This window comes from Cryptomeria japonica, chromosome 4, assembly GCF_030272615.1.
Source record: "Cryptomeria japonica chromosome 4, Sugi_1.0, whole genome shotgun sequence".
NCBI lineage: Eukaryota > Viridiplantae > Streptophyta > Pinopsida > Cupressales > Cupressaceae > Cryptomeria > Cryptomeria japonica.
This window is the reverse complement of record NC_081408.1, coordinates 456,572,327-456,583,653: the sequence shown is the minus strand read 5'-3', so window position 1 is coordinate 456,583,653 and position 11,327 is coordinate 456,572,327. Positions and strand designations below refer to the sequence as shown.

The following is an 11,327-nucleotide window of genomic DNA, read 5'->3' as shown; positions in this document are numbered from 1 at the left end:
ATATATGTGATAAAATCATACAACTGACTAGTTTCTAGGAACTGAATTCTCATTTCCATGACCATAAAATGTACTTGCATCCTTGTCAATCCACAATCCTCTCCTAGTACTTGGCATAAAGAATAATATGTCCTTACAAAATAATCTTCAAAAATATGCAACTCAAATGACTCCTTCTCAAAGTCAAAAATGTAACTTTTGGCTCATTTGAATGTCCTTTTCATATAGCGGGGCAAGATCTTTCCCCTATAGAGATTTTTCCTGTAAGTATACTTTGCTTCCAACCTGTTCCTGTTTATTTTGGTGAGGCTTGTTTTGTCCAACTCAAAACACTCATCTATGACATCTACTGATATATCTAGAAGGATTTGGCCAATAGCTGTCCTCATAGTCATACTTTCAGGGTGATAATACTTTGCTAGCTCCCTGATTGATAGTGGCTCAACAAAAACATTGGGAACTACTAGCTTTCCCAAGTTCAAATTCCACGGGTTTGATATAGGAGTTGCCTTGTCCCTATATCCATAAAAGAAATGAAAGATATCCCACCCTCTTTCAGTATTGTGGGCATCCTTGTACTGAGAAGTTTTATCTCCAAAATTCATCTTGAAATTCTCAATCATTGTAGACCCATTGAACATCTCCAGAATATCCCGATTGAGGCTTCAGGGTTCTCTTTTCTTCGTTTTCTCCTCAGCTTCCAATTTTTCTACCAAATCTTTGGCAAGCTCTTTAGGGGTTTTGGCAGGAATGGATGAAGATGGATCATCCTCTACTTTCTCTTATTGAGCCTTTGATGGACCTTTAGTAGCAGATGGAGAGGGCTTTATTTCAAGCAGTTTGTGTTGATGATGCTGTTGTTGTGGGAGTGGCTTTCTTTGGGGGATCCCTCCTCCTCTTGGGCTTAGGAGCCTCCTCTTGAGGTTTAAACCCTCCTTCCTGTGGGTTTTCTGTAGGTGAGGCGACTTGTGTAGAGGATTGAGCCGATGGCTCCTTGGGGGAAACCTTCCTTCTTTTAGTGGTGGGCTTTCTGGCTTTAGGAGCAGGGTTAGGATCCTCAATAGGCTCACTGTGAGAGGTTTCAACAACAAATTTCCTGAAAACTCTCTTCTTCTTAGGTTTCACAGCTTGTTGCTGGGGTTGTGCACTTGAATCTCTATCTTGAGGATTTTGAGCAGCAACTGGAGGGTTCTTCTCTTCTACAGGTTTATCGGCAATGGTGTGGACAGGAGGAATGGTTGATAGAGGAATGAAAGGGGTTATTTTTGGCTGGGTGGAGCTCATTTCAGATTGGGAAGCCTCTTGGGATGCAGTAGGGGAAGTTTTCTTAATTGGGGATGCAATTGCTACAGATAAAACAGAAAACCCTACACAGACCAACTTTTCCCTGTAAACCTAGGGCATGAGCTATTGAATTCATAGACAAATACTCTTTAAGTTTCCCTACGAAAGCACAGAGAAGGATATGGAAGCTTGACTTACTCTTTTAAATGCAAATTGGTGCTATTGAAAGCTCTGGAAATGCCCTTGATCACTCTGGCTGCACTGGCTCACTTCTTCACTCTTTTATCACAGGGTGAAGAGAAAATGCACTTTGAATTCTGCCTTTATTTCCGACAAATGAATCACCATTACTCCTTACATGCAAGCTTCAAAAGGTTGGTGGCCTTCGAGATTCAAATGTGACCATTGATCTTCACATGGATGGCTCGGATTTTGTGTTGATACCCTTGACTGCTGACATGGCTTCCTCCTTTAATTTCTCTCTCACCTTTGATTATTCAAGTTTTTTTAATTTCGTCATCTTTGTGAAAATTTGATCCATGCGGGATAGCGAGGTTCTTATATTTCCTTGTCATTTGGTATCCCGCATGGTCCTCAATGTACCATTTACCTTGCCACGAGATAGTGGGAATCACCATTCCCTTGCTACCTTAGCATCCCGCAACACCCTTTGTCTATCGCTACACACCCCGCAGGATAGTGGGGCTTCACCATTTCTCTTTGTTTCTCCACTCCGCAATGCTCAGTTCTTACCTCCTGGACAATGCCCACCAAAATACCCTAGAGAAATTAAGCAACTAACATTCTAATGGAGATGATTTAAAAAAAAAAACATCCAATGCAACACATAACATTAACATTTGATCTCTAGGAACATGAAAAACATATCACATACGTTCATAACCAATTATGCAAGCGGAATTGAACATAACATCACTAATCTTTCCCTAGGGCATCTCAACATCATTACTTATTACCATCATAAGAAACACAAACACTCATAACCATTCGAACACTTAAGATTTCCATTACCAATGCAAAAGACACATTTTCCTAACTTCCATGATATACATCTCACTATCTTTTATGCCAACATGATGTGCTATTCTTCCAATGCAACCCAATCCATTACTTTAGTCCATTTATCAACCAATCCATATGTTCCTAAACTCCATAACCATTCCCTCTACTAACATGATCTCATTCCATCTACTATGATTATCTACTCATAATGTATAAACTATAATTCATTCTTTAATCCACATGATAAATCAATTTCCTTATTCCTTTGCTTAAGCATGAACATGGACAACATCACAATAATATTTCAACCATAGTTCCATTTATTAATTATAAACATCTAACAATATAAATCCATTTCTACTCAATACAAGTACATGGCGTACATCATATACAAGTGATAGTTCTGATACTTAATGTAAGTATAGATGCCAATAGCTAACAAGATGAGAGAGGGGGGGGGGGTGAATCATACAAACTTAATCTTCCATAAAAACAACAGATTCAACCTCGGTAACTTATACTTTAGCAATATAACCAAAACTGCTAAACATGCAAACTCATAAGCATATAATCATCATAACACTCATAACACCAGGTTTAATGTGGAAACCCAAATAGGGAAAAACCACTGTGGGATTTCAGACCCACTAAGAAATATACTCTTCTAGAGTATGTTCGGTTAAAAGAAAATCCTGTTAAAGATTACAAACACATTGCTAGATGTGACCCGGTTAAGGGATTTCCCTCAGATCTATTAGGATCTTCACTTTTTGTTAGAAGTGACCTTGTCAAAGGATTTCAAACACTCATTTAGAATGTTACCTTGCTAGAGGGTTTACATATAAGACTGTTAAGTCCACTTGGTTAAGATATTTTCTGTCACTTACAAAATAACAGTAATAAAAATGTATCTGCAACTTCACATCTAAAATGCTGAAGCAGATTCTTATTTGCTCAAAACAATCTAGTCATAAGACTTATCTTGTCCCTCTGCTGGGCTTTCTACTCTGTTATTCAAACAGGTCTTCAAGCTCCTGTACTTGGTAATCACTATGTAGCATCCCTGTGCATACACTTGCCTGCATACATTGTTTATCAACAATTCCTTATTTATAAACAATTGCTAACTGCTTAATCTCCTTGATCACATTTCCCATGATCAATCTTAGCCATCAGATCTTCAAACTTGACCAGGTTCAATGTATCCTTTCGATCTCAAAACGTTTTACCTTGCCTTGGGACTTGCAGTCCTTTCTTGGAACTTGCACAAGGTTATTACGGTTCAATCTGTGTTGTAGATCTTTCTGCCGATTTTCCTTTGCCATAGATCCTTTACAAACTTCATGCACGACATACCAATCATTTATACATCTCTAGCTAATCATTGTCCTTCATTAAATAATGCTTTTATCCATCCCACGTGCACTGTCATAACTCGGTTGCAACTCGGTAAATACTAAACTTTACTCGGTAGACATTTCGCCTTCATTAACTGCTATCGATAACCTTAGGGTTTACCAACTAGATTCTTTTCTCGGTGACATAGTATAGTATTAACCTTAACAACATATGTAGGATATCAAAACAATCTAAACATCATGATCTCATCATTGTGTAACTCGGTAATAGTTGCCCATTGAATAACTTTATTCCTCCCTTTATTCATCACATTCTTTCTATGTCTTTTACTGACATCTTAATTCTCTTCAAATCAATCTTCTCAAGATATGGCAACATCATACTGAATCAGATAATCAATCTCTTGACATCAATGACAAAATAATGTTATAAAGATAGTTATCATCCTTCTTTAGTTATATCAACAACCTTCTCAATATCCTTCATGAATATCAACAATCTCCTGATATTGAAATGCAAACAATCTTTCTTAATGTAATGCCAACAATCTCCCCCTTTGGCATTGATGGAAAAACCAACAATTAAATGGTAGTAGCAACAAGATATTCAAATTGATTCGGATTCAAATTGCTGTTAGACTTCTCCAGTTATCCTTGACCTGTTAAAATCTTCTGAAGTCTTCTTCCTTTCTTCATTAGGCTTCTGAGTTGTTGTCTTGCATTTAGTCTTCTCCTTTTTTACAATCTTCTCCACCTGTCATTAGTCTTCTATTATTCATCATTCAGGGCTTTACCATGCAGTCAACCATTTAGCCTTTCAACCATTTAGTCTTCTCCCCCTTTGACAACAATGCCAAAAAGTAAAAGAACTAAATCATGATTTCTTCCTCTTGTGAAGTGATTTGCCTTGCTGTGTAACATCTTAGTCTCGGTTAGAGTAATTGGTTCTATTCAGTTTTTCCTGCACAACTTTAGGTGACCTCCTAAAGTGCGTAAATCAACATCGATCCACACATAATATTCTGTAGATTCATTGAATTGATGCTTTCACTGAACTCGGTCAGTGAGTAGAAGATAGGGGTAGGACCCCTAACTTGCTTCTGAGATACTCAAAAGTGTCCCTTGGCAATGGCTTTGTGAAGGTATCTGCTAATTGCTCCTTTGAACTAATATATTCGAGCACAACTTTCTTCTCTTGAACTTCTTCTCTGAGATAATGATACTTTATAGATATATGCTTTGTCTTAGAGTGCATCACTGGATTCTTTGAAATATTAATGGCACTAGTATTATCACAGAATATAGTTACTGGCTCGGTAACTTTCTCATTTATACCTTCCAACAGTTGTTTGATCCATGCTATATTGGTACAGTTCAATGCTGCAGCAACATATTCAGCTTCTACTGTTGACTGTGAGATACATCCTTACTTCTTGCTAAGCCAACTTACTAGTCTTTCTCCTAAAAAGAAAGATCCACCACTTGTACTTTTCCTGTCATCAATGTTGCCTGTCCAATCAACATCAGTATAAACTTTTAAGTCAAAATCATTTCTCTTTTCATATACTAAGCCATAATCTTTAGTGCCTCTTAGGTATCTGAAAATTCTCTTGATTGCTGTCATATGTGTTTCTTTGGGATCTGTAGAGAATCTTGCTACAATACCTACTGCATGTGCTATATTTGGTCTACTATGCACAATGTATTACAATTTTCCAATCATAGATCGGTAAAGTGTCTCATCAACAGATGTAGATTCATCATTCTTTGATAATTTACAGTTAGTAGTCATAGGAGTACTTACTGGTTTAGAATCCTTCATTCCAAATTTCTTCAAGATTTCCTTTATGTACTTGGATTGAGTAATGAAAATCTCATCTTTCATTTGCAATATCTATAAACCTATAAAATACTTTATCTCACCGATTAGTGACATCTCAAATTCTTTGCACATTTCATTTCCAAAGTTCTTGCATAAGGAGTCATTTTCACAAAATATGATATCATCAACAAATATGGCTGAGATCTGTATTCCATTGTCCTCATCTTTCTTCACGTACATATTGCTGTTTTCACTTGTCCTTATAAAACCAATCTTGATTAAGTAAGAGTGCAATCTTTCATACCATGCTCTAGGTGCTTGTTTCAAACCATATAAAGCTTTGTTCAGTTTGCATACCTGATCTTTACTTTTGTCTTCAACAAATCCTTCAGGTTGTTCAAAGTAAACTTCTTCTTCTAGTATACCATTCAAAAATGCAGATTTAACATCCATTTGATATACCTTAAAATTTTTGAAAGTAGCATATGCCAGCAATGTTCTTACTCCCTCAAGTCTAGCCACAGGTGCAAAAGTCTCACCATAATCTTTTCCTTCTTCTTGAGCACAACCTTTGCAAACTAGTCTTGCTTTGTTGTGAATGACTTCACCTTTCTCATTTAGCTTGTTTATGAAAATCCACTTAGTATCGATTACATTTTTGTCCTTCAGTCTTGGGATCAGTGTCTATGTGTCATTCTTCTTGATTTGATCAATCTCTTCTGTCATAGCATTTACCCAATCTTCACTGTTAAATGCCTCTTTCACTATTCTCGGTTCAAATTCAGATATCAAACATGTGTTCTGTCTCAGTTTGTTCCTTGTCATCACTGGATCATCCTTATCTCCTATAATTTGACTTTCTGCATGATGTCTTCTGACATATTTGGCTAATATAGGCTCGGTAGGTTCTGTATGATCTTCTTCATCACTCGATAACTGGACATTATCTTCATTTTCTTCAACAACTTTCTCAGTAGGACTTCTCGATTGAACATAAATGAATTCTTCATAATCTTCTGGTTCTTTGGAATTTCCTTCATCATTTCTTTTTGCAAATTCATCAATTTTCACATTTGCACTTTCTACTATTTTGTTAGATGATTTGATCAGACATTTAAATGCTTTAATTCTAGAAGAATAACCAAGAAATGTTCCTTCTTCACTTTTCTGATCAAATTTTCCTTTTCTGTCATCTTTGTGAACATAGCATCTACTTCCAAAGATTTTAAAGTAACTTACATTAGGTTTCTTGTCATACCAAATCTCATAAGGTGTCTTCATAGTTCCTTTCTTCAATTGAACTCGGTTCAGGGTGTAAACTGTAGTGCTGATTGCTTCTCTCCAAAATTTTTGAGGTACCCTCTTTTCTATCATCAGCGTTCTGGCACAATCCACAATTGATCTTTTTCTTCTCTCAGCTATCCCATTTTGTCGAGGTGTTCTTGGTGCAGATACTTGCCTCTTTATACCATGATCATTGCAGAATAAGTTAAATTCATCAGAAGTGAATTCTCCTCCTCTATCAGATCTAAGATATTTCAGTTGTCTTCCTGTTTCATTTTCAACTCTTGCCTTGTACCATTTAAACATTTGAAAAGCTTCTGATTTTTCTTTTAAAAACATGACTGACATCATCCTTGAGTAATCATCCACAAATAATATGAAATATTTATCACCATAATAACTTTGAACTTTCATGGGACCACAAAGATCAGTGTGTACTAGATCCAAAATTCCTTTAGAAGTGTAGGACTTACTTGTAAAGCTTGATCTTGTCATCTTACCCATCTGGCATCCTCGGCACATAGCATTCTCAAGTTTTTCAAGACTTGATAGACTTCTTACTAGTGCTTCTTACTTATTTTGATCAAATTATCAAAATTTACATGACAAAAACTTTTATGCCATAACCAGGTATCATCTATCTTAGCATAAAGACACTTGTTCCGAGTTGAGTCAAGATGAAATGTATTACCTTTTGTTTGTGTCCTGGTAGCAGCTAACTTTCCATGCATGTCATGAACTTTGACAATTCCTTTCTGAAATTCTATTCGGTATCCTGTATTATTTACCTATGCTACACTCAACAAATTGTATTTCAATCCTTCAACCCAGTATACATCATCACATTTAGCATTGTCAAGAAGTGTTATAGATTTCACCAAACATGGTGCATCATTACCAAATCTTACATAGCCTCCATCATAGTCTTCTAATTTAACAAACTTGTGTTTATCACCTGTCATATGATGTGAGCATCCACTTTTTATGATCCAAGAATCATTATTATTTATGTGAGATATTAGGGATTTTTCTTCATACCTTTCTTTATCAGATCCATCTTTAATAGCCACATAAACAAATTCCTCTGTATCAGTTTCATTAGATTTGTCATCATTGGATTCTTCATCAGCTACTAGACATGTCTTTCTATCTCTCCTTCTGAAGTCTCGATGTCCTCTGTATTGGTTGTCTTTCTGCCTATTATCTCGATATTCTCTCTTTTCACTAGATTCTTTGTCAGGACAGTTAGAAGCCATATGTCCTATCTTATCACAATTGAAACATTTTAAAGGTAGCTTCCCTTTATACTTACGTTTTCCTCTCGATAACCTTCAGGCTAATAATGCTTCAAACTCTTCTTGCTTCTTGATTTCCTCATACAGTTTGTGCACTTCTTCCATGTTCTTACAAAATCTTTCACTTGCTCCACTATGATTCCCTTCAAAGTACTTACTCATTCTATCATTGTAATGATCAGATTCACTAATATGAAAAGAACTAAATGCAGATTCAACTTTATTTATCGAAGACCCACTATTATCAAAATTACTTAACTCAAATGCATGTAGCTTACCAATAGTAGCATCTAAAGAAACTGGCATGTTAGGTACAAACCTCAATTCATTGATTGTAGAGACTCAAATAACATACGCTGGTAGAAGGGTTCTCAACAACTTACTTGTTATATCCTTTTCTTCAATAGTTCCACCCGCTCCTTTAATTTGATTTACAATCTCCTTAAGTCTTGTACTGTATTGGGTTATGTTCTCACCTTCATTCATTCTCATGGATTCAAGTTGTCCTCTTAGACTATCTACTTTTTTTCTTTGAACATGTTCATCACCTCCATACATAGATATGAGCTTAGTCCACATTGCTTTTGCATCATTACAACCTTCTTGATCATTAAACTTTGGGTCGATCAATGCTGATGTAATTTCAATCATAGCTTGAATATGTTCTTGCTTTGCCTTTATCTTTTCCAAGGTTATAGGGTTGGTGCTTGGTGAAATGTAATCATTCTCCAGATAATATGTTGCATATTCTCCAATTCCTGATAAATGTAGCTTCATCCTTTTCTACCATGTGGAGAAACTTGACTTGTTCAGCTTTGGTGCATCCCTTTTATACATCTTTGGATCTTTGCCTCAAGTACCTTTAAAATTTTTCTTCTGGAGTCCAAAGCTCTGATACCAATCGATAGTTTTGATACTTAATGTATTTACAAATGCCAATAGCTAACAAGATGAGAGGGGGGGGGGGGTGAATCATACAAACTTAATCTTCCATAAAAACAACAGATTCAACCTCGGTAACTTATACTTCAACAATATAACCAAAACTGCTAAACATGCAAACTCATAAGCATATAATCATCATAACACTCATAACACCAGATTTAATGTGGAAACCCAAATAGGGAAAAACCACTGTGGGATTTCAGACCCACAAAGATATATACTCTTCTAGAGTATGCTCGGTTAAAAGCAAATCCTGTTAAAGATTACAAACACATTGCTAGATGTGACCTGGTTAAGGGTTTTCCCTTAGATCTGTTAGGATCTTCACTTTGTTAGAAGTGACCTTGTCAAAGGATTACAAACACTCATTTAGAATGTTACCTTGCTAGAGGGTTTACATATAAGACTGTTAAGTCCACTCGGTTAAGATATTTTCTATCACTTACAAAATAATAGTAATAAAAATGTATCTGCAACTTCACATCTAAAATGCTGAAGCAGATTCTTATTTTCTCAAAACAATCTAGTCATAAGACTTATCTTGTCCCTCTGCTGGGCTTTCTACTCTGTTATTCAAACAAGTCTTCAAGCTTCTGTGCTCGGTAATCACTATGTAGCATCCCTGTGCATACACTTGCCCGCATACATTGTTTATTAACAATTCCTTATTTATAAACAATTCCTAACCGCTTAATCTCCTTGATCACATTTCCTATGATCGATCTTAGCCATCAGATCTTCAAACTTGACCAAGTTCAATGTATCCTTTCGATCTCAAAATGTTTTACCTTGCCTCGCAACTTGCAATCCTTTCTTGGAACTTGCACAAGGTTATTGCGGTTCAATTTGCGCTGTAGATCTTTCTGCCAATTTTCCTTTGCCATAGATCCTTAACAAACTTCATTCACAACATACCAATCATTTATACATCTCTAGCTAATCATTGTCCTTCATTAAATAATGCTTTTATCCATCCCATGCGCACTGTCATAACTCGGTTGCAGCTCGGTAAATACTAAACTTTACTCGGTAGACATTTCGCCTTCATTAACTGATATTGATAACCTTAGGGTTTAACGACCAGGTTCTTTGCTCGGTGACATAGTATAGTATTAACCTTAACAATATATGTAGGATATCAAAACAATATAAACATCATGATCTCATCATTGTCTAACTCGGTAATAGTTGCCCATTGAATAACTTTATTCCTCCCTTTATTCATCACATTCTTTCTGTGTCTTTTACTGACATCTTAATTCTCTTCAAATCAATGTTCTCAAGATATGGCAACATCATACTGAATCAGATAATCAATCTCTTGACATCATTGATGAAATAATGTTATAAAGATAGTTATCATCCTTCTTTAGTTATATCAACAACATTCTCAATATCCTTCATGAATATCAACAATCTCCTGATATTGAAATGCAAACAATCTTTCTTACTATAATGGCAACAACAAGTCATTTACACTCTATCTAGCATGATATGCATTTCATTACTTTGCAAATCTAATCATTTCCTATTAGCTTCATTCTAGAGAACTAATACCTAATATTCCTAATTTCTTTTACATTCCAATTCTCACATGAACATATATGTTTCCTCTATCATGGTTTACCTATTAGCAATACAATCTATTCTCATTTACAATTCCTTCTTAACATCATAGCATACACATATAACCATATGCACATCCATAATTCCAATAACAATATTTTCCATTCCAGATCCAATTACAAATCACAATAAGATACATCCATAATTATTCCCTTACTAGAGTCATAGACTTATCCCACATCAACTAATGCAAGCTAGATTATTTCCTTAAGCTTAATTATCCATCCTATTGATTACCCATTCCCATTCGTAATCAAGAATAACAACCATCCATTAAGAACATTCATTTAATGCCATCATCATAATACATGCATATTAATACCCATTTACAACAAAAAGTTACAATGACTCCAATATACTACCAGTCCACAAACTACGAGACACATTACATTACATCTCAATGTCTTTTTTCATAAATCCTAATCAAGTCCTAAGATAACATCTACCAATACATGAATATTTCCATCATACGAAGAGCATAATTCTTTATACATAATTTTTTCTACAACTATTACAAGATAATTACATTACATGAACCATGATATCAATTACATCCATCTGCTACAATAACCATCCATAATCCTTCATGAAGAAGAATCCACATCAAAGCATGAATAATCCAAGAGAACATCCTAATGGCTAAAAATAACCAACCACACGACCATGTGGAACCAAAGGAACCACCCCCCG

The 11,327-nt window shown here is 35.6% G+C and overlaps 1 protein-coding gene across 1 annotated transcript; it reads right to left on the bottom strand.

Moving 5' to 3' along the window:
• Positions 1 to 831: 831 nt before the first annotated feature.
• Positions 832 to 1,284, bottom strand: LOC131875164 (pollen-specific leucine-rich repeat extensin-like protein 1). Its single transcript, XM_059219198.1, has one exon. The coding sequence runs from the start codon at positions 1,282 to 1,284 to the stop codon at positions 832 to 834; it is 453 nt and encodes a 150-aa protein (XP_059075181.1).
• Positions 1,285 to 11,327: the final 10,043 nt, after the last annotated feature.